The sequence below is a fragment of the Eriocheir sinensis genome, chromosome 36 (genome assembly GCF_024679095.1).
Source record: "Eriocheir sinensis breed Jianghai 21 chromosome 36, ASM2467909v1, whole genome shotgun sequence".
In the NCBI taxonomy this organism is placed as follows: Eukaryota; Metazoa; Arthropoda; class Malacostraca; order Decapoda; family Varunidae; genus Eriocheir; species Eriocheir sinensis.
This window is the reverse complement of record NC_066544.1, coordinates 14,277,050-14,300,786: the sequence shown is the minus strand read 5'-3', so window position 1 is coordinate 14,300,786 and position 23,737 is coordinate 14,277,050. Positions and strand designations below refer to the sequence as shown.

General features: G+C 42.7%; 4 protein-coding genes across 15 annotated transcripts in view; 2 read left to right on the top strand and 2 right to left on the bottom strand.

Moving 5' to 3' along the window:
- The first annotated feature begins 727 nt into the window (after positions 1 to 727).
- On the top strand, positions 728 to 5,761 carry LOC127007874 (BLOC-3 complex member HPS1-like). 4 transcript variants are annotated; one of them, XM_050879308.1, is made up of 8 exons: positions 728 to 970; positions 2,108 to 2,245; positions 2,554 to 2,666; positions 3,033 to 3,278; positions 3,473 to 3,678; positions 3,911 to 4,032; positions 4,297 to 4,491; positions 4,934 to 5,761. In XM_050879308.1, the coding sequence occupies exons 1-8, from the start codon at positions 836 to 838 to the stop codon at positions 5,759 to 5,761; spliced, it is 1,983 nt and encodes a 660-aa protein (XP_050735265.1). In that variant the 5' UTR covers positions 728 to 835. The 4 variants fall into 4 exon arrangements, with proteins under 4 accessions (XP_050735265.1, XP_050735264.1, XP_050735263.1 ...); XM_050879307.1 differs by having other exon boundaries at positions 3,908 to 4,032; XM_050879306.1 differs by having other exon boundaries at positions 3,473 to 3,702.
- LOC127007876 (exosome complex component RRP43-like) lies at positions 5,643 to 9,798 on the bottom strand. Of its 2 annotated transcripts, XM_050879311.1 has the most exons (7): positions 9,601 to 9,798; positions 8,853 to 9,090; positions 8,029 to 8,136; positions 7,415 to 7,594; positions 7,058 to 7,105; positions 6,543 to 6,778; positions 5,643 to 5,790 (listed from the first exon to the last, which is right to left on the bottom strand). In XM_050879311.1, exons 1-6 carry the CDS (start codon positions 9,648 to 9,650, stop codon positions 6,563 to 6,565), a joined length of 840 nt encoding a protein of 279 aa, XP_050735268.1. In that variant the 5' UTR covers positions 9,651 to 9,798; the 3' UTR covers positions 5,643 to 5,790; positions 6,543 to 6,562. The 2 variants fall into 2 exon arrangements, with proteins under 2 accessions (XP_050735268.1, XP_050735267.1); XM_050879310.1 differs by lacking the exon at positions 5,643 to 5,790 and having other exon boundaries at positions 6,470 to 6,778; positions 9,601 to 9,797.
- Positions 9,799 to 10,244: 446 nt separating this feature from the next.
- LOC127007875 (NADH dehydrogenase [ubiquinone] 1 alpha subcomplex subunit 10, mitochondrial-like) lies at positions 10,245 to 17,235 on the top strand. Its single transcript, XM_050879309.1, has 9 exons — positions 10,245 to 10,316; positions 11,252 to 11,344; positions 11,948 to 12,136; positions 13,228 to 13,471; positions 13,872 to 13,958; positions 14,684 to 14,891; positions 15,548 to 15,712; positions 16,400 to 16,514; positions 16,974 to 17,235. The coding sequence occupies exons 2-9, from the start codon at positions 11,252 to 11,254 to the stop codon at positions 17,055 to 17,057; spliced, it is 1,185 nt and encodes a 394-aa protein (XP_050735266.1). The 5' UTR covers positions 10,245 to 10,316; the 3' UTR covers positions 17,058 to 17,235.
- Positions 17,236 to 17,951: 716 nt separating this feature from the next.
- LOC127007872 (glutamate receptor ionotropic, kainate 2-like) overlaps positions 17,952 to 23,737 on the bottom strand; it is a 172,133-nt gene continuing 166,347 nt past the window's right edge. For 3 of the 8 annotated variants that reach the window (XM_050879300.1, XM_050879302.1, XM_050879301.1), the window contains exons 16-19: positions 23,327 to 23,491; positions 22,794 to 22,894; positions 20,319 to 20,477; positions 17,952 to 19,304 (exon numbers count right to left, since the gene is read on the bottom strand). In XM_050879300.1, the coding sequence (XP_050735257.1) occupies positions 19,161 to 19,304; positions 20,319 to 20,477; positions 22,794 to 22,894; positions 23,327 to 23,491 (569 nt within the window). In that variant the 3' untranslated portion in view covers positions 17,952 to 19,160. Of the gene's footprint in view, positions 19,305 to 20,293; positions 20,478 to 22,143; positions 22,180 to 22,793; positions 22,895 to 23,326; positions 23,492 to 23,737 lie in introns of all 8 variants that reach the window. The other 5 variants (XM_050879298.1, XM_050879297.1, XM_050879304.1 and 2 more) reach the window with 4 other exon arrangements.

Here is a 23,737-nt window from a genome sequence, read left to right as displayed (position 1 = left end):
ATCCTTTGCCAAATGTGTAAAACAAGTAAATACAAATACTTAAATAGTTTAAATATGTATACAAAACTACAAGATATGGTGCTAACTACATATATAAGTTAGTAACTGCATGTATGTACAACCACACTATGAAGTCAAGACAGTAGATGGAGATGGAAGGAGGAGGAGGAGGAGGAAGAGGAAATTAATGGGAGGAATGAATTAGGGGGAGGGGGAGCTTCCAGAGGAGGAGAATAGAAAGAAAAAAAAAAAACTAAATATGATATGTACTGCCATGGAGGTGAAATGCCAGGTTCCTCCCTTCTCCTTTGCTGTATACCTGCAACAGTAAACTATCAATCAATCAATCAATCATTCATACCATTGTATCTTTTTAGTTTCTTAATTGGTGCTGCCTACACATGTATTATTAGGTGTATAACCACTGCTCTGCCTGGGGGTTGGGATGGCTTAAATTGTTCCTCCCTTCTCCTTTGTTGTATACCTGCATCAGTAAACTACCAATCAATCAATCAATCAATCAATCATTCCTACCATTGTATCTTTTTAATTGCATGTATTACTATAATCACGTTAATCTGCCCTGTCTGGGGGTCGGGATGGCTTAAATTGTTCCTCCCTTCTCCTTTGCTGTATACCTGCAACAATAAACCATCAATCAATCAATCAATCAATCAAGGGAGATTAGAGGAAGGTGCTGACGGGAAGGCTGAGTGAGGAGGACCCAAGGAGACCCGAGCCCCAGCCCCAGGCCAGGTCACGAGACGTCTGCTGCTGCCGCCCCGCCCACCACCCCTGACCTGCCTGCCGCCCCGGGTCACAGGTCACACACAGGATGCTCGCCGTGCTCATCTTCGACCAGCTCAACGACGTGGTGTACCTGAGATGCGACCACAAGTTCGTGAGGCATGTGCGCGCCATGGCCCACGCCCAGAGGCTGCTCGGGGACGGCCAGGTGGACCTCGACCTGGTACGGGGAACACCTATCCTTTTTTTGACCTGTTCCGCTTTGTATCGCTTCTTAGGTCCTCCTTCTCAACACTCCTATACTTCACAACACACACATAGTTGCTTAATTCATCGTGCACACTTATACACTTTTTCTTCATCTCCTTTTTCTTCTTTCCTTTTCCTTCTTCTTTTGACCTGTTCCTCCTTCTCAACACTTCTATACTTCACAACACACACACTTAGTTGCTTAATTCATCGTGCACACTTATACACTTTTTCTTCATCTCCTTTTTCTTCTTTTCTTTTTCTTCTTCTTTTGACCTGTTCCTCCTTCTCAACACTTCTATACTTCACAACACACACACTTAGTTGCTTAATTCATCGTGCACACTTATACACTTTTTCTTCATCTCCTTTTTCTTCTTTCCTTTTCCTTCTTCTTTTGACCTGTTCCTCCTTCTCAACACTTCCTTCACAACACACTTATACACTTTTTCTTCATCTCCTTTTTCTTCTTTCCTTCTTCTTTTGACCTGTTCCTCCTTCTCAACACTTATATACTTCACAACACACACTTTGTTACTTCACAGTGTACACTTATACACTTTTTCTTCATCTCCTTTTTCTTCTTTTCTTTTTCTTCTTCACAGCAGCATCTTCTTTTTCGTCTTTTTCTTTTGACCTGTTCCTCCTCCTCCTCATCACTTATATACTTCACAACACACAGTTACTTCACAGTGCACACTTATACACTTTTTCTTCTTCCCCTTTTTCTTTTCTTTTTCTTCTTCACAGCAGCATCTTCTTCTTTGTCTTCTTCTTTTGACCTGTTCCTCCTCCTCATCACTTATATACTTCACAACACACAGTTACTTCACAGTGCACACTTATACGCTTTTTCCTAGAAGTAAACAGTCTCAAATTTCAGAGACAATATGCATTCCTTACAGAGCTCGGCACCTCCCCAATGCTCTGAGAGTTCTAATTGTATCAGACATCTCTCCATAATAAAGAGCATCACGTTTTGCCTAGAAGTAAACAGTCAGTGTCTCAAAATTAGTAGTCTACCCTTTCCTCAACACTCCCCAAAATAATGAGAGTTCTAATTGTATTTCCCACACCACAAAGTCCTTACTGCTTATTCAATGCCCCCCAGGTCACCCAGCTGGACCCCAACATTGTGGTGCAGCTGTTCTCGCCACTGGTCACCTCGCAGCGGATCATGGCCACGCAGTTCAACAACCCCTACACCTCCATCTCCTGCCAGGACGGGACCAATGTAGTCTTTAAGGAGGTATGTCTTTCGGTAAACGGCTACTTTCAACCAGTGATGGATTCCGCTGGCAAACCAATATTTTCTGATGGATTTTCAAGTATGCAAATTTTGACAACTGGATGACACATATACCTTGTGCCCTGGCGTAAAGGGATCTTACTCACCATGAGCTGAAGGTCCAAAGAGACAGATGGGCAATTGTCTCCATCATATGCTCAGATTTTTACTCTCTCTCCCAAGTTGTTCGACATTACAAACACTAGTCATTGTGAAGTAGTCTAAATGCTCACACTCGGTAAAATATAATATGTCCCTTCCTTTTCCAGTATGCCGGCTACCTCTTTGTGGGGGTGGGTAACCAGGAGGAGAGCCAACTGCAGCGCATTGTGAGTGTGGCGATCAGAATGGTGCAGCTTATCGTTGGCCCCTGCGTCACCATGTAAGTGTTGCGGACCTATTGGCTGTGGTAGGAAGGGTTAGGGTACTGTGAGTGTAGAAGGATTGTATAGTATTTGGTTACTGTACTCATTTCACTGGCAGATCTGTTGTATGGCAGGCATGCTGATGTCTTCTTGTAGGAAATCCAGCCAAGGGGTTAAAGAGAGTATCATAATTATTTGGCATTAAAGGTTTAGCGCAGTTTCTTCCCAGATAGGCTTGAATTATGTCAGAAATTTGGAATGTTTATGAGGGATGAAGAGGGATTGTAAACATGGCAAAATTGTTGTACCTTGGTAATATACAACCTTGATTATGTTGTTTGGGAAGTCTTACTACAGAGCAATTTTTTCTCTTTTTGCCACAGCTTGAAGAAAAGTGAAGAGAAGTGCAGCCTGCTTGACAGCCTACTTGAGGCCTGGCAGAACCTGTATGGCCGGGAACAGAGTTACCTGGTGGAGGCACTAGAGAGGCTCGTTGTTAATGCAGAGCTCTCGGCAGCTGCTGTCAAGTCACTGGCTACTGTTATTGACATGATGAAGCCATGCAAGGACCTCTCTCCCTGCCATGCTCTGTTCTTTGTCAGAAACAAGTTGCTGGCTCTGTACTCAAGGTATGGCAGCTCTGATTCATTCATGTGGATTTTTTGTTATATGTTATTGGATTTTATATTATATTTTTGTGTTCTTTCATTTGCAAGTACTTTTTTTCTTTTTCAGTAACCAAGTTTTCAATAAAATCAATTTAATTTTCCTTATATACACCTTGAATTTGTGGTATTTTTTCTGCAACTTTCATATTCCTCAGTCGAAGTGCCCCCGAGCTGAGTGCATCAGACCTGCTGTTCCTAAATTTGATGGTGGCAGCGAGTCAGATCAAGGACGGAGACTACACGGAAGATGCCGCCCCCAAGGTGGCTGTGACACCTGAGGAGAAGAGGGAAGATGACGGGATAGAGTTAGACAGCAGTGACTCTGGGGAGTTCTGCAGCTCGCCCAACACTCCCTCATTGGGTAGGAATGCCAGCCAGGCAGAGGGTCAGTGCTTCCACCTAATGCTGTGAGAAATAGTAGTTTTGCGCATGATTCAAAACGTAAATTGGATTGACCATTAACCTCTTACAGGGGAGTAGATTGGAGGAGTGCAGTGCAGAAGTGAGAACTGTTCGCCTGGAAAGTGCACTTCCTCATTCATAAATCCCCACCCTCTTCATTTTAAATCAACCCCTTTTTTTTTTTCCAGAAGAATCCCAGGGAAAAATCCGCAGCAACGTATTGCTACTCCGCACTGATACATGTCAACTAACCCCTCACTTGGTACACCACGAGACCCTGTCGGATGGCCTCTCCTTAGTCATTGTTTCCGAGGTAAGATGTTTACCATGGTGACCTTGAATCTCTAAGAATTTTCCACCATCTGACTAAGAATACAAGACTTAATCATTACTCACTTAATACCTGTGGTTTATATCTTCTCTAATTCAAACAAGTATAAGTAAATGCCAAAGTGGAGACCATCTTTTGCACCTACAATAGCCTCTCATTGAAATAAGCCATAGAGTACAATAAAGGAGTATTCATAAATTTTGCTTTTCTGTTAACCTCTAATAATTATTGAATCTCTTCCTCCAGGTAAATCGCACACAAATGTCTATTCAGCTCCTGACGCTGCTCTCAGGCTTGGAGGAAATGCTGTCCGGGGAGCTGAATGGCCGAGGAAAACTGATCCTGGACGCGTGTGATGCAGCTGTCAAGAAGTCTCAGGAGCTGGCCAAGCGTATTCCCAAGGGCAAGGCTTTTGAACGTGTGGAGAGAGCACTGCAGCAGGTAACTAACTCTCCCAGGGATGATGCCTTAAACACTAGCCCAATATATGAGTCCCCTAACAACACAGTGTACCAAGCGTCTTTCTGTATATGGCGCTTGGTACATTATGTTACTAAGTGCCTCATATATATCAGGAAATTTTTACTCATTAGTGTTAATATCGATTCCATCTAAGCCTGCATGTCTTTCCTCTGTTGACACTGTTCCTGATAAGTGAATTCTACTGATGCTGTTGTACCATAGTGTGTGCAGGGGTAGATCACATCAGAAAATCTTCATATAACTGACATTGGTCGTTTGAATGGATCTCTCAACTGTATCATATTAATTTCCAGACTGTCATTCTTGAATATGCAGTGACTTACCACACTACCCAGTTAGCTTTTATTTGAGCATATACAAAATATAATGGATTTTGATTTTTTCATCTTATATTTTATAGGTACAGTATCGTTGGGATAACTTGAAAAGGAGTGGCTTGGAAGACTGGTTGAAAGGCGGAGATAGTAACGTACCAACCCGCGTGGATGCCTCCCTCACCTCCCTGGTGGACCTCACCCGCTCAGCTTGGCGGGCTGCCTGCCTCTGCATCAGCGCTTCATCCACAGCATCTCAGGTGGAGTCGGCAGTGGCCATGGCTTCAGAGCAGATGGCTGACTACTGTCACTTTCTGGAGGTCAAAGCCCTGAGAAACATGACGCTGGGTTGTCGCTCAACCCTCACCATAAACAAGTACCTTGAAGACTTCCCAGGCTTGGTTCACTTCCTGTACATTGATCGCTCAACCCACCAGCTCACCTCTCCCACCCTGCTGCCAGATGAGGCCGCGGATGTCCCTCAGGACTCTGACACCCCTGCCAGCAGAACCAGGTCTCTCACGGTCTCCAGGGTGTGGTCCATGGTGGAGTTTGCACGCTCCCACCTCAGCAAGGGACACTTGTCACTCATGTGGAAAGATACGACCTTCAACTATGCCTATTTTCTCTGGTTTGAGGACAGCAGCAGCAACCCCTTGAAGGTTGGAGAGTTAGATGAGAACGTCATAGAAGCTCTTCCTCTGCCTGGCATCCTGTGTGACGACTTCTACCGAGCTTTCTGCACCCAGGCATTCCCCGGCATGGATCCCAGCAGAATACGTATCTATGAACTGTTCTGTGTCCACCTGGGCCTGGCCACCTCGCCCTGCGTGCTGGAACACACGCGGCGCCTTGCTGCCACTATATGGGAGGTGGCTGGATCAATAGATGCAAACCCTGCTGACCTCCTGTAAGAGTTCTCCACCAGCGTCACCTACTTTTCCTGATGGTAAGGAAATCATCGTATAACTCAGAGCTGTTCTGAAATATACCCAATCACATTAGTCCATGCCAAAGATGTTTATGCATTCCAGTACCAAGTAGTGTTCCTCAGAGCGTTCTCATTTTATTGCTGGATTATCATACTGTGCCAAAACCTGGTTATGTCTGACTTGTTTGTGATAGGATGTTTGTGTGTGCAGCTTAGCTTTATTATATACACAGTTTGTGAAGATTGTGTTGCATTGTTTGAATTTGTTATGCATTTTATGAGTCTTATTTATCAAAATGCTTGTTTAATAATTTGTATTAAATATTGATGTGATAAATAGGTTTAGTCAGTTTCTATCATAGGAAGTTTCTAGTCACAAAGTCAAAACAATTTATTATCTATTTAAATTTGTCCCTTATTTTTTACTGTTATTTGTATTCAAGGAAAGTATTAAAAATATTTATGAAATAATTTTTCAACTGGAAGTGGTAACCTTGAATGCCTTTATGTTGTGTGTCAGAAGCAGTGATGAAAGAGGAAGAAATATCTTAGAAACTCCACTGCTTGTTCTTTTATGAAGCATGGAATCAATCACTGTATAAATTAGACATTTCAACAGGTGAAGACCAATTTTCTGCATTTGGAACTCCTACTCACCCTGGTAAAATATTGCAGGTAATATAGACAAGGCTCAAAATGACAAAAAATGTACTTGAAAAATATATAAATGTTTAAGACTACATCAGACAGGGCAGACTCTTCACCTTGACTCCTCTACACCCGCCTAAGACATGGCGTTCCTTTCTGCAAGAGCTTTATCGATGGCAGTGTTGACCAGAGTGACTCTCTTCTTGGCAAGGTCAATGAATCTGTCCAGTGAGTCCGGCACAATGTAGTGTCCACCCGGCTTGTGGATGGTGCACAGGGAACCGTCCTCCAGCAGCACCACCGTCACCTCCCCATTCCCCTGCTCCTCGTCCTCTGCCGTGGGATCCACCAGCTGAGGGGAGAATGTTGGTGAGGACGGAGGTGGTGACAGTTCAAGATAGGGCAGAAAGCATGAAAGTGTAAAATCTGGTTGGGAGAAGGGAGTATGGAGGAGGTGACTGAGTTTAAGTACTTAGGGAAAAAGCAGTGAAGGGCAAACAGATAACAGGTGCATTGGAGAGAGCTCTGAGAGGAAGAATGTATGAGTGCAGGGGGTTAAAAATAAAGGGTATAAGAAATAGTTGTATCCTCATAACTCATGTAAGCATCAGATTTCATTGATATAACATACCTGTATGCTGCCACTATACATGGTGAATGTTGCAGACACTGGTTTTCTCTGGAGAAGAAAAAAAAAGATGGTTTATGGGATTAGACTACTATTATGAATTACAAAATACACTTATGAAGCATGGAATGAAATCATTGTATAATTTAGACATTTCATTGGATGAAGACCAATTTCCTACATTTGGAACTCCTACTCACCCCGGTAAAACATTGCAGGTAATATAGACAAGGCTCAAACACCAAAAAATTATCTGTGCAGTATGTTGATAATAAAAATAAGCTTCAAGAGATACAAATATTGAAATTACTTATGCTACTCAAGCACAATTACCACAGGACACCAGGCCAGTTACAATACCTTCAGTTTGAGTGGCAGGGTTTTGTCGGGAGAGATCGTGGTTCTTTCGCTCTCTTCATCATAGCTTACTTCCGGCAACTTAACATTTTGTAGTGCTGCCATAATTGCTATTAGTGCTGCGTCATACATGTTGCCATCATAATTGAGGCATATCACATCACAATAGAGGCACCATGCAAGCTGTTGGGGAGATAAGAACATAAGAACGTAGGAGTCTGCAAGAGGCCGGCAGGCCTGTACAAGGCAGCTCCTGTGCGCCTAAGCTCCTGTGAATCTAACCCAACCTAATATCACTGTCCATGAAGTTATCTAATCTATCTTTGAATGTTACAATTGTATTGGCACTCACCACATGACTGCTCATAAACAAAGCTATTATAAATATGGTCAAATTAAACTGCATATCTACTTTACTCACATATGTGTAAGCATTTAATGACCTCATAATTATATATTCAGCAAAGAAAGGAAAAACATTATAAAAGTGTGATTGTTGCAAAAAGTGAGTGCATGAACAGGGAAACCTAAACTCTTTCTGCCCAAGCTACTCCCTCAAGGGAAGATTTTGGAGGGAGTAGAGTACTGGAGCTGCAGATTAATAGTTGTGCACTTACTTTATTAGATGCAATGCAGAGATCTGAAGGAGAAAGGACTTCTGCGCTGGTTAAGACACTTTTCAAGAATTGACTCAATGCAATGGCTTTTTCTCCTGGTGGCCCTGCCTGGAATGAGGTAAGAAACAAAACCATATTCAACAACAGTACAGATGAATATGTCTTGTAGAAACCAATGGCTGAATATCATGCATGTGGGGCAAAGCCAGACACTTGCTGTAATGGATGTAAGATACTCCTGGTGAGGTATATTTGTACAAGGTGCTGCTGGAAGCCTATCAAAGACCCTTCCATGTCCTCACTCTTTATCACCTCTTTGTCTTAACACTGGAGGGTAGTTAAAGAGAATAGATATTAGAGAAAGGATATTAGAATAAGGATCAATATATGTATTAAAGGATATAGGCATAAATATTAGATAAGTGAAAAACTAGAGAATTGATATTTTCTCTTACATTACACACCAAATTACATGGATAAAAGACACATACACACCCCATTTCCTCAATTCTTTTTCTAAATCATTATATTATGGTTAACCCCTTGGATGCAGATTTCCTACAAGAAGACATCACCAAGCTACAGGAGTGGAACAAAAAGTGGTTGCTACAATTCAATGATGAAAAATGTAAAGTCATGCACCTTGGGAGGGAAAATCCAGCATACCAATACCACATGGGAAACACTCCACAATCCACCACAGAGGCAGAGAAAGACCTGGGAGTATATATTACCAGGCTACCAGTGAAGGCAAAATCTGTGCCAGTTGCAGCGGAGGGGTTAAATGAACAAGACATCTGCCTCCATGAAGGTTGCCACAATACCTTAAACATGGGCGAGCAGCAAGGGTACAGCTCCACGTTGGGCACAAGAAACCCTTCGTCTGGGTGCCTGAGTGTCGGGGTGGCGATCTCTGCCTTGATGCCACACATGACGGTCGTGTGGCCCAGGCGCACTGTGGCTGACCCCTCCGCCGTGGTTATTGTTCCGACCTTGATGTTGATGGCCCTGAATTTCGCCAAGCCACGGCCATCTGGTCTTTTGTTGTGTTCTAAAAAGGTTCTGAAAACAAATGTGAATAAGTTACTATAATATAATTACTTCCAGGCTGCTTAGTTTAGGAGACATCAGTTAGTAAACGCTTATCATGATTATTATTATTATCATTATTTTTATTCTGGAGATAGTTTTATTTTCTGTAAATCACTAAATGATTGACTTCTCAATGCTTGAGGTGCACCCGCTGCCGCTGCATCGCCCCATCCTGTGCTGTGTATTTCCACTGGCCCACACAGCATCCCCAATAAATTTAAATTAACCCAACTTAATCTACCTACCCGTATTATTTTCCGGAAGTCACTCATTACTGCACTGCATTCACTGGGATCAAAAAGCATTCCATAATGTAGGTATTAACTTCGCAAGAGGTGGCTACCCCTTCTTCAACAGTGGTGTACGTCAAGCAGACAGTCGAAGGAATAATATTACATGACTGAAGTTACTAATCACAAAATGTAAACCGAATCACAGTAGGAGTAGCACGGGGCTGGCGCCAACACTGTGAAGCCTTACTTGTAATAGCTGTCCGGCTCGAAGGTCCGCCACACCTGCAGGCTCGTCATGCTCGCTGCTGGCGCCGGACCTCACTGCCAGTCACTGATGAGCAACACTTCAGGACACAACAATAGTATGGCTCCTTCCTTCCTTCCTTCCTTCCTCACGTTGTGGTGTTGTGCTCCGCGGCTCAGCCTGGCGCCCTCGAACACGGGGACCACGGGGGAGGGGAAGGAAATAACACAGAATTGCCCTATATAAAAATCCAAAAGCAACAGACCCATTGAAACTATTTAAGGACAATAAATAGACCTACAATAAACGAAATATGAAAATGCCAAGCCCGCCGAAGCCAGAGCCAGCCATCACGGACACGGCCAGACGGTGATCAGCTGCTGCCAGAGGGAAGGAGAGGACACAAAATCACCCTATATAAAAATTTAAAAGCAACGGACCAATTTAAACTATTTGAGGACAATTAATAGACCTACAATGAACGAAATATGATAATGCCAAGCCCGCCGAAGCCAGAGTCAGCCATTGAGGACACGAGGGGGGTAAGGAAATGACCCATAATTGCCGTATATAAAAATCCAAAAGCAACAGACCAATTTAAACTATCTGAGAACAATATATAGACCTACAATGAACGAAATATGATAATGCCAAGCACGCCGAAGCCAGAGCCAGCCATCACGGACACGGCCAGACGGTGATCAGCTGCCAGAGGGAAGGTGAGAGGCCAGCACCATTTTACCTTATTTCCACGCTTATTTCACGCCATTAACGCTTATTTCCACCATCACAGGCTAGATATAAGGTGTGGGAAGGAGTGTGCATGGCGTTATAAGGGTCCAGAACGAGGGTAATGGCGGTAGAGGGGAAAATGCAGGAGCCGGACGGGTTTTGGGGTTTGTTATTATTTACGTATTTTGTGTTGATTTTTCTTATTTTATTCTCTCAATGCTGCAGGGCTGTCTGGTATTGGTGAAATTGGAGTTAAATCTTGTCCATATCCTGTTGCCATACACTTGAGGTCACCAAGGATGTCTTGGTAGAGGTTTGGGGGTCATATTAACGCCATCAGCTGCAGCATTTACCTTTAAGTCTCCATTTTCTAAGAGATTTGAAGGTTAGCATAAGACATTTGTGGCAATAGAAGAGTATTTCATAAGGTAGGAAACGAGATATGGCCGCGTTAATAGGACTTATCAGACTAACACTAGTATCTTCAAATATTCATTCTTTCCCCGCAGCATCCAAGAGTGGAATCATCTCCCATCTCATGTAGTTAATAGTCTCACTCTTGACACCTTTAGGAATAGGATCATCAATCATTATCTCCCTAATCCTGGCCCTTTACCATATCCCAATACCTTTCCTCATCCTAACTCTTATCCTAATCCTGTCCTGGCCCCTTGAATCCCCCCGCAGAACCCTCGCATATCATGAAAATGAAAAAAAAAGTCTTGGTCAATCCTTGGGTAATTCATTATAGAGGTGTGGGGCATTCTTCTCAAATGATATGAAGTTCAGTTCCAATGCTTTTTATAATAAATCCTCTGCCTTTCATGTGCACCATATTTCACTACTGCGAGTTGGGCTCCATTTACTCATTCACATTTTTTTTTTTTTTTTTTTTTTTTTTTTTTTTTTTTCCACTTTTCAGATGGCAGTGTCTTTGGTCAGGGGTGGGGCCAGGTGGCTCGGAGGGGCTGGTTCACGACTCCTGGCAGCCCCAGCAGTGTCTATCCGCTCTCAGGTAAGGTCTCCTGTCTTGCCAAGTAGTTGTCTGCTTGTTGAGTTTAACTATGTTCTTGTTGCCTTTCATGCTTTTGTACTGTCTACTTGATTCTATTTTCACCTTTAATTCCATCATTTTTCCACCTTTTTTCCTTTTTAATGTATTTCTATGAACTTAAAAGGCTCTCCACCACCTTTTCCATAAGCCCTTAATCTGCCATCATTTTTTATTTTTTTTATCTTAAGCTTCTTGTTACTGTAAATAAAAAAAAATTAAAAAGATTAGCCTGTTGTTCTGTACTGCCAAACATTTTTCAATCATCTCATAAGGGTAGTTGATGCCAAATCCTGCTTACACTTACCGTATATACGGCATATATTCATAGAAATAGGAAATACTAAAAATTGGTCATAGAAATACAAAAATCACTTGCCTACAGGGATGGCAGATCTAGTAATGAGTAAGTTACATAGATACCGTACAGATTTATTATGATATCCATTTAGAGTAAAGCCACAAGATATATAATTGTTTCCCTTTTTTTCCATCGGTGCCATATGACCACTGCAGTTGCGGCGCCATGATTATATATCCCAATCAATCAATTAATTTTTTTCACAGGTGGCTGGTATCAAGGGGAAGTCTCTCCAGGACAAGGACTACAAGCGGCCCACTCCCTTCCCCTACAAGAAGGACACGTATGGCTACCTCGCTTCATTCATAGACTGGACAACCCACCGCTTCGACGAGAACACCAAGGTCGTGGTGGTGGACGGACCCATCGCAGCGGGCAAGGCCAAGTTCGCCAAGGTGGGTGATGCTTTTTTTATAACAAGGGAGGCGGCTGAAGGTTAAGAAATAGAAACAGGAACATAAAAGCCCGCTAGATACTGCTTCAATAAAGGAAAACATCGGGGGGGCCAAAAGAGAGGTCAGTTTCAGGTGGAGAGGTGTTCTGATACTCTCTGCGGCCAGATGTAGTCAGTGAAAGAGGTGTATTAACCCGGTAGCAGGAGGGATCATGTTTCTTAATAGTCCCTCTAAGCGAGAAAAATGAGTAAAAATCATCACTCACACTAGCCATTTCATAATACATATCAAAGCGTTTGTGATCAGTTTATGCATCATCTATTTTTTGGGGTTTATATCATGGCACAAATTTGGCCTGTCGCTGCTACGCGGTCAAGCCACAAATTTGGCTCGTCGCTGCTACTGGGTTAACTTGTGGATGTATTTTAGTAAAGGTGGCTGATGTGGACAGGAGCTTTAGTGGATATTTTGGTTATATTCCCCAGTTTGTACACCATGCCAACAAGTAGCTACCTTGTTTATCTAGTTATAATTGACACATCCATAGGAGAAGGGACATAAGAGACATTTTCAAGCTTGCACTGGGAGAGGCAGGCTACACATCACAGGAAAAACAGGATAGAAGTTCCCAAGGAAAAGCGACCCTCAGTACACCAAATACACTGTCACTTTCCCCTTTGTTCTTCCTGCAATGTGTAGTTTTCTTTATATACCTTGTGCAAAGTGGAAAAAAATGGCTTTGTTTCTTGCACCCCTTCTCCTTCAGATGCCTCGTATGCTAATGGTTCTCTTAGTCAGGGTTTGAATGTTTGTTTATGTATGAGAAGCAACTTTTATAATATTACGGTTTTCTTATAATATAATTTTACGATTTTAAATGAGGTGTAATACATTCGGCGCCATATGACCACTCCAGTTGCGTCGCCATGATCCTACAACTCAATCAGTCAGTCATAATACTTTTGTTTATTAAGGGAGCGGTGAGTAGCGAGCTTTTTTTTCTACACTTTTTGTCGTCCTTGAGCCATCTCCTTTGTTCTAAAAAAAATAATGTATGAGAAGGGCACCACACTCACCAGACACACTTACAGGAGCTGGCAGAAGACCTTGACATGCTGTACGTGCCAGCCACCAACATGGACCTGATCTACATCAACCCCTACGGCTATGACATGCGCCAGCTGGACCCGCAACTCCCGGACGTGTGCAAGAGCTTTGACGAGAAGGACTTTGTGCGTAACCCCTCCCACCCCAACGCACCAAAGTTCCAGTTCGACATGTTCAAGCTTAAGTTGAGCCAGTACATTGATGCCCTGACACACGTCCTGAGCACTGGTGAGTGTCGCACATATTCTCAAACATTACTGTCCCTACACACCCATATTTGCTAAGGCTTTGGTAGAGGTTGTAGGTGGGTATTTCTTTGGGTAGTTATATGAGCCCAGTAATAGTTTGACAAGGCTTCTGGACCATGAATATGAAAGACACTCATGAAAACTAATCTTACTTGTGGCTAATCTCCTTTGTGACCTTTAGAAATAGTTGACCTAAGAGTCGAAAGTGTCTGAGAATACAAGTCTGTGTTTCTTTCTCTACACACCTCGTGACTCCATATTGCATCTGGGAACTCCTCTCTTATCATGATGGATGTTGCTGTGATATGAATAGGCTTCTCTCATACAGCAAAAGGCATTCCGTTTTTTTATGTATTGTGTTTTCTCTGCTTCATTGACAGGCCAAGGCGTGGTGATGGATCGCAGCGTGTACAGCGACTTTGTGTACGTGGAGGCCATGGTCAAGTTTGGCTTCATGAGGCCCGAAGGTAAGTCAGGTCGTCCCAATTTGATTTTCCTTGTGTATCCTGTTAGTTGGTTTTGTACTTCTTATGTCCATTTTTTAATATGTTCCTTTCCTTTATATCCTTCAAGTTAGTTTTGTTTGTCTGATTTCACAGTTTTGACACATTTAAAATGCATGAAAGACTTGTATTGTGTCTTATCTAGAGTGTTTTCAAAATGTTTCCTTTGGGTGACAATGACTCAAGGGTGAGGTAGATGGATGAACTGGGAGGATATATAAGTGGTGAGAGTGGATGAGGCCAAACTGGGATGAAAAAATATTGTTTGTGGCCACCCCTTTAACCTGTCCGCTGCAATTTGCATGGATTTCGCCTTCACTGGTAGCTTAATAACATATACTCCCAGGTCTTTCTCTGCCTCTGTGATGGATAGTGGAGTGTTTCCCATGCGGTATTGGTATGCTGGATTTCCCCTCCCAAGGTGCATGACTTTACATTTTTCTTCGTTGAATTCTAGCAGCCACTTTTTGTTCCATTCCTGTAGCTTGGTGGTGTCTTCTTGTAGGAAATCTGCAGTCAAGGGGTTAAAATGATGAGGCATGAGTGATGGGGATGAGACATATTACCCAGCGTGCCGAGAAATGTGAGGGAGAGGAGGAAAGAAGGAAAGGGACCAGTGAGAGAAAGGTGACAGAAAGGGGAGGGGAAGAAATAGAACGATAAATGTCTACAACCGCATCTTCCTCCAGCGCGCAGTGTGTACTATGCAGCCCGGGAAGAGACACTGCCAGAGCTGCTGCGGCCTCACCTGGTCATTTACCTGGACGTACCGGTGGATGAGGTGCGCCGGAGGGTGGCCGCCCGACCTGAGCCACACCCCAGCTCTCCCTTCCACACCCCTGAAGTGATCGCTTACATGGAGTACATCTATAAGCAGCAGTACCTCAAGGAAATCAGGTATGTTGAAATGGGCTCTTTTTTTGCTGTACGGTAACGGAAACAGCTCAAAGGTAAAAACAAAAAAGACTGCTAAAGAGACAGGCCAAGAGGGTTTAGAAATAATAACTCATCTAACGCACTGCTCCATTTGACAAGACAAGAAAGCTATACCATAATAGAGCGATCGAATTTGGTTATACTGTAGTGACATGACTTGCCTGATGGGCGAGCCTCCCATAACCCACTTAGCCAGCGGCTCTTTTCTTTGGACTGGTAAAGGGTGCTCTCTCCGTCTGGCTGGTCGTGGTTTGATCCCGGCCGGCAACAAACCAAACCTTTCCTTGTCTGGTGTTTCTGCGTGTGTTAGATTGTTATAGAGAGAGATTGGAGTATAAAAAAGAAATTCTCATTCAATACAGAGTTATACAGAGCATGATCCTGTCTTTTTTGGCCTTTCATTCTATTTTCCCTACAGGAGCAGTGCATTATGATCTTTTATGTTTTGTTATGTTTTGCCCTTGAGCTACTTCTATGCTGTAAAAACAAAAATATATATCCAAGCAGCTATAGGTTTGTCGCCCCTTTACCTTTCTGTACCAGTCTTCCTGTACCATACCCAAACATTCTTCCATTCCCTCTTCCACTATGTAATCTTTGCCCTCTCTTCCCCACAGCCACCACGCTGAGCTGCTCGTCTACGACTGGTCTGAGATGGGCGACGTCGAGGTGGTCGTGGAGGACATCGAGCGACTGAACCTGGAAGACTATGACCGCTACGACCCTAAAATGGAGGACTGGCGCATCACCAAGGAGCTGGAGTGGGCCAACCGACGCATGATGTGAGTGCCGGCAGATGCTTTGCTCTCAAATTTGTTACGGAAATTTTCTTATACTAGAGAGACTTGAGTATAATAGAAGACTTGAGTAGAATGGAAGACAGCAGAATGGTTAGTTGTCATTAGGACTAACTACAGGCTGTCATGCTCATAGAATGGTAAAAATTCATCCATATTTCCCCACAAATGATTTACTTTGGGTATTGCTGTAGATGGAGAGACTTATAGGTCCATATCGCCAGACTCCTCCACCTCTCACCAACTATTTCTAGAGGCCGAAAAGGAGATAAATTGCGTTCTTATGAGTGTTATTTTAGGTTCATGGTGCATTGGAAGAGTCATACTACCACCATGGTTATATAACTAACCCTGGAAATGCACAAAACTCCTATGAAAGCCTAGTCAGATATGTGTGTTAAGTTGCCCCTCAAAACCCATAAAGGAAAACTCAGAGGATAAAGAAGAGGGAGAAGACGATCACTGTATATATTTCTTTCATTATCCAAGAAAATGGTTTGTGTTATTTTCTTTCCTTTAGCCAAGTCAGATATGTGTGTTAAGTTGCCCCTCAAAACCCATAAAGGAAAACTCAGAGGATAAAGAAGAGGGAGAAGACAATCACTGTATATATTTCTTTCAATATCCGAGAAAATGGTTTGTGTTATTTTCTTTCCTTTATTCTCCACCCAGGTACTCCAAGAACAAGGGCCACATTCTGAACCTCATGAACATCCCAGCCTACTCAGTGGAGGAGCTGGTCATCCCCGCCGACGAGTTCAAGAGATTCAAGGATGTCTGGTGGAACGTGAGTATGGCATTGCTTACCTAGTTTACTCCTTCTTCATCTCCTTCTTCTTCTTCTTCGTTTATAGTCCACCTTTAATTTCTCTTGACCTCTTTCTCGTTCTCTCTTTGCTTTCACTTTCGTTTTCTCTTTTCCGCATCTCAGGTGTCTGGAGGCTGTTGAAGAGGCAGCTTGTAGTGTTTGTGCTGTTTCCTCTCTACCAGTTTCATTTCATAATTAATAATGATAATGATAAATGTAATCCACCTGTACTAATGCCTTATGCTTACTCTGAATCATTATTTGTGTATTTTTTTGACTCCCTAACCTGAATTTACGACCACATCTATAGTTTCACATGCAACTGGCCAATAGAAAAGACATTGCATAGGGTGATTGAGCCTCATGATGACAAAATACATGTTGCAAGTCCGGGAATGCTCATCAGAAAGCATATTTAAGTTCCCCTTTTGTCCTCAGGCCCCAGGAATGAAGTACGCTGTCGGGTTCAACGAGGACCAGGGTGACCAGCACATCGCTCTGAAGGTCAAGATTGGAACGTAATGTAGCTCATGCTCTGGGTCGTTACTTGTCGCTGGGATGGAAGATGCAGGTAAAGAGTAACAGCGTAATCAGTTGCCTCGTGTTCCGGGAGATTTCCAGCTGTTGGGGAAGAAATTTAAGTTTTAACGTCTAATGTAAATTATTATGTTGTACAGATGAAAAATATTTGTTGTGTAGATGTTGTAGTTTTCATTTTCCCAGGTAGTTATAAGGGTAAGAGGATTATTTTTTTCTTTCTGTAAGTCATAAGTTCGTACCAGAATGATTTAACCTGTCCGCTGCGATTGGCACGGATTTGGCCTTCACTGGTAGCCTGGTAACATACACTCCCTGGTCTTTCTTTGCCTCTGTGGTGGATGGTGGAGTGTTTCCCATGTGGTATTGGTATGCTGGATATCCCCTCCCAAGGTGCATGACTACATTTTTCTTCATTGAATTCTAGCAACCACTTCTTGCTCCACTCCTGTAGCTTGGTGAGATCTTCTTGTAGGAGGTCTGCATCCAAGGGGTTAAGGAAATAAGAAAGCAAAAATACTAACTTCTCAATACTTACCATTCATTTAACAGTAATTGGGAGTAGTATGATATCCAATGTGTGTGTTTTCCTCTATTCTCCTCAAAATATTTAGTTACTAAGAAGTATACACTGCACTTAATTGATCATTTAGAACCATATATAGTGACGAAAAGAATATTTGCAGGAAAAGGGTAAAAAAAATAAGAAAGTAATATGTTGCGGTGAATTTCTCAAGTGACAAGACGACCGATGTGATTTTGTCCGTATTTGTAACGAACGGCTTCTTGTGTCACCTTTTTATTTTCTATCTTCAACTTTCATTTTACTCACTTCTCTTTATGCTTATACATGAGGTAACTCCTAACAGAGAAAGGATGGTAAACAATGACATTTATTTGTGATTATTTACATATAATTACACACACTCTCTCTCTTCCCACATGTGTGTAAACTGGCACACACACACACACACACACACACACACACACACACACACATGCAAATAGGCCCTAGCATTTTCCTGGTATCATGACAGGCACTGGTGATCCACTTGAGGTTGTTGGGGGTCACTCATGCATTTTCCTCTTCACATCGACAATTACAAATCAATTTTCCTCTGTTGCTTTGAGAGAAGAAGCATTACACACACACACACACACACACACACACACACACACACACACACACACACACACACACACACACACACACACACACACGTACACAAGCATTTACACACACACATCACCATTATTATCAGTATTACACAATGTTATATACGTAGCAAATACCCTTTTACCCAACACCACCACCAGGCAGCTCACACTCACTGGATCGTCATAGCCAAATGCCTCGTATCCTTCCATTTCTCCTCTTAGTTTGTGTGTTCGTTCCCATTGCTGTTCTGTTTGTTCATTGTTCCCATCCCCTTCCCTTCAGCACATGGTTTGTTGTGTTCATCTTCAGTAGCCTTTTCATCTGTATGCTGTTCTTTCTCCTCTTTCAAGTGTTCTTTCCGTTCTTTCTCCTCTCTTACCTCCTGCTTGATGTGCTTTTTCTCTTCCTCTTCCCATTTTCTCCTGATTCATATGTATTTTCCTTTCTGTTTTATCTCTCTCCTGCTTTATATGTTCTTTCCTTTCCATCTCTTTTCCTGCTTCACTTCTTCTTTTCCTTGTCTCTCCTTTTTCCTGCTTCTCATATACCCTCCCCACTGCCTTGTCTCCCTCACTCCTTCCCCTCCCCTTTTTCCTGCTTCCCTTATTCCCTCCCTGCTGCCTTGTCCTCCTCCCTCACCCCGCCCCCTTCCTCTCAGCACATTGTATTGAGCAGACACTCTGGATGGTGTAGGTTATATAGGTAGGCGATGGACTCCTCCCTCTCCTGTCGGTGGTGGTGCTGAGGACCCTCCCCCTCCCGCTGTGGCTTTGGGCTAGGCTTGGGCGTAACCTGAGGGGGGTTAGGGCTTCCTCCCTCCTGCTGGGGTGAGGCTTTGGCTACCCCGTGGTCCCTGCTACACCCCTGAGTGGGCTGGCTTGACTCCCTCTCCTGGCGGGGCTGGGCGGGGCGCTCACCTACAGGAGTACTCAGGTCTTGAGACTGAAGGAGGAGAGTTTGAGTTCTGGAGGGATCAGGCGAGGGAGAGACGCCTTGATGGAGCTTCTTCTTCGGGGCTGAAGGTCAGTCTCCACCTCGGTCTGGCCAGTCTCCACCTCGGTCTGGCCAGTCTCCTGAAGGGGGTGAGGGAAGGGGTGTTAGGGTGTTGAGTACCATTTGTGATGTGTTTGTGCTATAGTCAAACCATTTCAAATACTAGTCCGTTTGGGCGTTCGATTCTGCGGGTCCTTTCCTCCCCTCTGCTTTGTCACATAGTTGCAACACCTAGCCCTTGCTCTCATATGTTAGCTATAAGTAACATATGAGAGGAAGGGATAGGTGTTGGGATTGTGTGGCAGAGCAGAGGGGAGGAAAAGACCCATGGAATAGAACGCCCAAACGGATTATTTGAAATGGTTTGACTATAGTTCCCCAGAAGCAGATGGACAGCCAAGCAAATAAAATAAAAATAAAAAAACAGCCATAGCAATTATCTAGCATCTTTGTGGAACCATTACAAGTTATCTAGCATTTCCTGCAGCCTTGTTGAAGTAAAGTTAGCCTTGTTAGCCAAGCTGTATTTCAAGCCTCAGTAACTCATTAAAACCACTGCAGCTGCCAGCATCATCATAGCTCTAGTGGGAAGCACGTTACTTAGTGCCTACTCGCTGGCCGCCAAATCTTTAGGCACTTGCATGACATGAGCAGAGATATATATTAGTAACAGTTGTAGAAAGCTGGGAAAAAATTAAATGAGGATAGCAGTAGGATGGTAGAAAGGACTTGAGGTAAAGATAATAAGTCACCCAGAAACCTAATGTGGATGAGAGGGAGGTGAGAGGAAGCCAGCAAATGAAAGAGCTCAAGAATAGCCATATAGAAGGGAAGCATTAGGAAGCCAGCAAGTGAGGGAATGAGGAACAGACAACTTAGGGGGGAAGAGAAGGTCCTCATTAGTTAGTAGCAATCAAAGGGAATAAGAAGCAAGTGAAAGAGCTTAGAAATAGGCAAATACAAGATAGCATAAGGAAGGAAGTAAATGGAGGAATGCAAAACAGACAACTTGAGAGGTGAGAATAAAGTCGTCATTATTTAGTAGCAATCCAAGGGGCAGCTGCCTTACCGCACGAGAGACCGGATCCACCTACTCCGTTACCGTTGATCTGCGGCACCTCAAGCCCTGCCGGAACGTAGGTGACGCCGGGGACGCAGCGAGTGCAGTGCCTCTTCAGGGCTGGACGCTGCCGTGAGCCCCGACAGCGCATGGCGAAACAAAGCTCCTCAGCCATCTCGGCACACAGGGACTGCTGGGGGACATGGGCGACGGGATGAAGGGAAGATAAGGATAGAGTTTTGTAGGAGAAATGGACATGCTTGTATGTCATCGTAAAAACTTCTTAGATAGTATTGAAAATGCGTTAAAATATGGGGTGAAGGGAAGGTGAGGGGAGAGTTTTTAGAGGGAAATGGATGTGTGTGTATGTATGTGATGTTTAAAACTTATTTGATGTTATTGAAAGTGTGTTGAAATATGAGTGACAGGATGAAGGGAAGGCAAGGATAGAGTTTTTAGGGGAAATGGACGTGTGTTTATGTATGTTATGTTTGAAACTTCATAAATGTTATTATAAATTTGTCAGAAATACTACATTAGATTATGACTGTATAATAGTGTATAAAAAAAGATTGTAAGCAATTTGGGTGTTTAGAAATGATAGATATAAACGCTTCACTCGGCAGATAGAAAATTAATTGATTGCCATATAAGAAAAAGATGTGATAGAAATACATTAAATTATGATCGCTAGGCAGATAGAAAAATAATTGATTGCCATATAAGAAAAAGATGTTATAGAAATACATTAAATTGTGATCTCTAGACAGATAGAAAAATAATTGATTGCCATATAAGAAAAAGATGTGATAGAAATACATTAAATTATGATCATACAGTAGCCTGGAAAAAAATCATGCAGAAAGCCACTTGGGTGTTTAAAAATTATAGATATAAACACTTCACTGAATAACTAAAAAGAAAAGTAAATAAATAAATGCCACACAAGACGCACAAAAGCAGCCAAACGAGATGTCTAAAAAATCATGCACCTGAAAAATAATAGACAAAGAAAAAAAAGAAAAATATTAGACAAAAAAAAGAAAAAAAAGAAAAAGAAATATTTTGATACGCACAGACAGTTACATCAAGAGTAGGAGCAATCTAAACCAACATTTGTGGAAAGGTTTGAAAAAATAGTAAATTATATCCTGAAAAGAGTGCATGGAAAGTAAAGTGACATGCATTCAGTGGAAGGCCAATGATAATCTGCATTCCTCTGATCTGAAAACCCCAATAACGTTACAGTCTGAATTCTTGAAAGCGGGAAATTGTTATCCGATGTTACTCTTGTGTATTTACATGTTTGTGATGACTTGGGATGCTGCTCGATAGTTTAATAAATCCGATAATTCATATGCTATTCAAATCACTGTATGTGCAAAACGAGAAGGGATAAAAATCATATAAAACAAAAAATAGAAACAGGCACACACAAGGCCTTCAGAATCATGGGGCCACAAGCATGATTAAAAATAGGGTTAGAGTGGCTCGTCAATATGATATAACTAATGCCTAATCTTTTTATTTATTTTTATTCATTTTTATTTTTTACAGCTAAGGAAACAGTTCAAGGGGCAAAAAAAAGGAAACAATAATGGGAAAAAAAAAGCCCGCTACTCACTGCTCCTACAAAAGAGTCAGGAGGAGTGGCCGAAAGATAGTTCAATTTCGGGAGGAGAGGTGTCCTGATACCCTCCACAAGACTTGATGATGTCTGATATGGCCATTGTTGTGCCTCTGATTCTAGAGTGCTCATGTACAAACAAAGAGTGCGTCATGCTGCATCAGTCGTAAACACAAACACATAGACTCATGCTGCGTTATTCGTAAACATTCCAGATACACATTTTTCTTACTTTGAACGGCCTCTCGCCCATGTGCATACTGCAAGCCTGTAAAAAAGACAACACCTGTAGTCCGATACCACACCTTGAGGGCCCAACATCGCCAGACCACACTTTACCTTCCTTATTTCTCACACCGTCCAGATAAAAAATGCTCTTCTTTTTTCTTCTTCTTCTTCAGCCTTCCATCTCACTTCTTTGCCTGATGTTCTTTATCTGCACCAGACATTACTTTTTCCTCTCACTTCCTCTCTCACACCCCTCTATTTTCCTTCGCTCTTTTTTTTTTACCAGCTTCCTTTCTCTTTCTCTTCCTTTCCAGTCTCTACATATCCTTCTCCAGTCATCCTTGCTCTCATCTTTTCCTTGTATCTTCCCATCCCTTTCCCTTCTTATTCTTCTTATTCTCCCACTGTGTCTTTTATTTCCTGTCTTCGTTTCAGTTCATCTCTTCCCTTCCAGTCTCTTTCCCATCCCAGTCTTCATGTTTTCTCCCTCCCTCTCTCTCCATTTGCATCCTCTCATACTAACTTCCTCCCTCTCCCCTTTGCATCCTCACTCTCTCTCTCTCTCTCTCCCTCTCCCTTTTGCACCCTTTCTCTCTCCTTCTCATTATGGATCCTGTCACACGTTCTCTGCCTCTCATCCCGTCACTCACTCACCCTATCGTTCTGTGCGTTCTTCTTGGCGTTCCAACAAAACTCGAGAATGGCGATAAGCACGGCGAAGGCGAGTCCACAGAGGAGCACCACAAACACTCCACCTGAGGGAGAGAATTAGTTAGTTAGTTAGTTGGTTGGTCGTTTAGCTGCGTCGTCTCATTTTTTTTCCTTTTTCATGTTTAGTTAAAAAATTTTTTTTTTTTTTTTTTTTTTTTTTTTTTTTTTTTTGGTTACATGCACTATACTACTCGACTCAACCTCTTTAGTAAGTTAGTAAGTACGGAGTGTGTGGTAGTATAAACATGAATGGGAGAAAGGGGGGAAAGGGATTATTTGCAAGGTTAATTTGAACAGGTAAACACACACACACACACACACACACACACACACACACTGAATAGTTAGATAGATAGATGTTAAATTAGATAAATACATAATTAATATAGATAAAAAAATAGCCAGATAAAAAGATAGATATATACACGAATAAATAAAACAGATAAATAAAAATACACACACACACACTCACGCACCTATGTTGTCCACGCCCAGAGCCGAGGCCTTGTTCTCCTTGTTGCTGTCCTCCCTGTTGCACGTGTTGCCTGTGTTCTTCCACCAGCGGTTATAGAGCATCTGAATGACCCCCTTCTCCTGCAGCTCCAAGATAGCCAGCGAGATCTTGTCCCGCCACGGAGAGCCTGGAAAGGGGGGAGGGTTAGTACTTAATAGTAGACTTGAGATAGCCCACTTCCTTCCCCAAGGGTAATATTATAATTAAGACATTTCGTCGCCCAAGCCCACATATTTGACAAGGCTTTCGTAGGAGTTTTGGGCATTTCCGGAAGTAGTTTTATGACCCTGGTGGTAGTTTAACCCTTCCTCTGTGCCATGAAATTGAAGAAACACTCATCACAGTTTCAAATTTGTGGCACAGCACTGCATTT

Coding starts and splice junctions, on each gene's coding strand:
- LOC127007876 (XM_050879311.1), bottom strand. CDS start 9,650: ATGACGAGCCTGCAGGTGTGGCGGACCTTCGAGCCGGACAGCTATTAC. Junction 7,595..8,028: donor TCTGCATTGCATCTAATAAA/GTAAGTGCACAA, acceptor TCTCCCCAACAG/CTTGCATGGTGCCTCTATTG. Junction 6,779..7,057: donor TGTATAGTGGCAGCATACAG/GTATGTTATATC, acceptor TTCTCCCCTCAG/CTGGTGGATCCCACGGCAGA.
- LOC127007875 (XM_050879309.1), top strand. CDS start 11,252: ATGGCAGTGTCTTTGGTCAGGGGTGGGGCCAGGTGGCTCGGAGGGGCT. Junction 11,345..11,947: donor CAGTGTCTATCCGCTCTCAG/GTAAGGTCTCCT, acceptor TTTTTTTCACAG/GTGGCTGGTATCAAGGGGAA. Junction 12,137..13,227: donor GCAAGGCCAAGTTCGCCAAG/GTGGGTGATGCT, acceptor ACACACTTACAG/GAGCTGGCAGAAGACCTTGA.
- LOC127007874 (XM_050879305.1), top strand. CDS start 836: ATGCTCGCCGTGCTCATCTTCGACCAGCTCAACGACGTGGTGTACCTG. Junction 2,246..2,553: donor CCAATGTAGTCTTTAAGGAG/GTATGTCTTTCG, acceptor TTCCTTTTCCAG/TATGCCGGCTACCTCTTTGT. Junction 3,703..3,907: donor GAATGCCAGCCAGGCAGAGG/GTCAGTGCTTCC, acceptor TTTTTTTTCCAG/AAGAATCCCAGGGAAAAATC.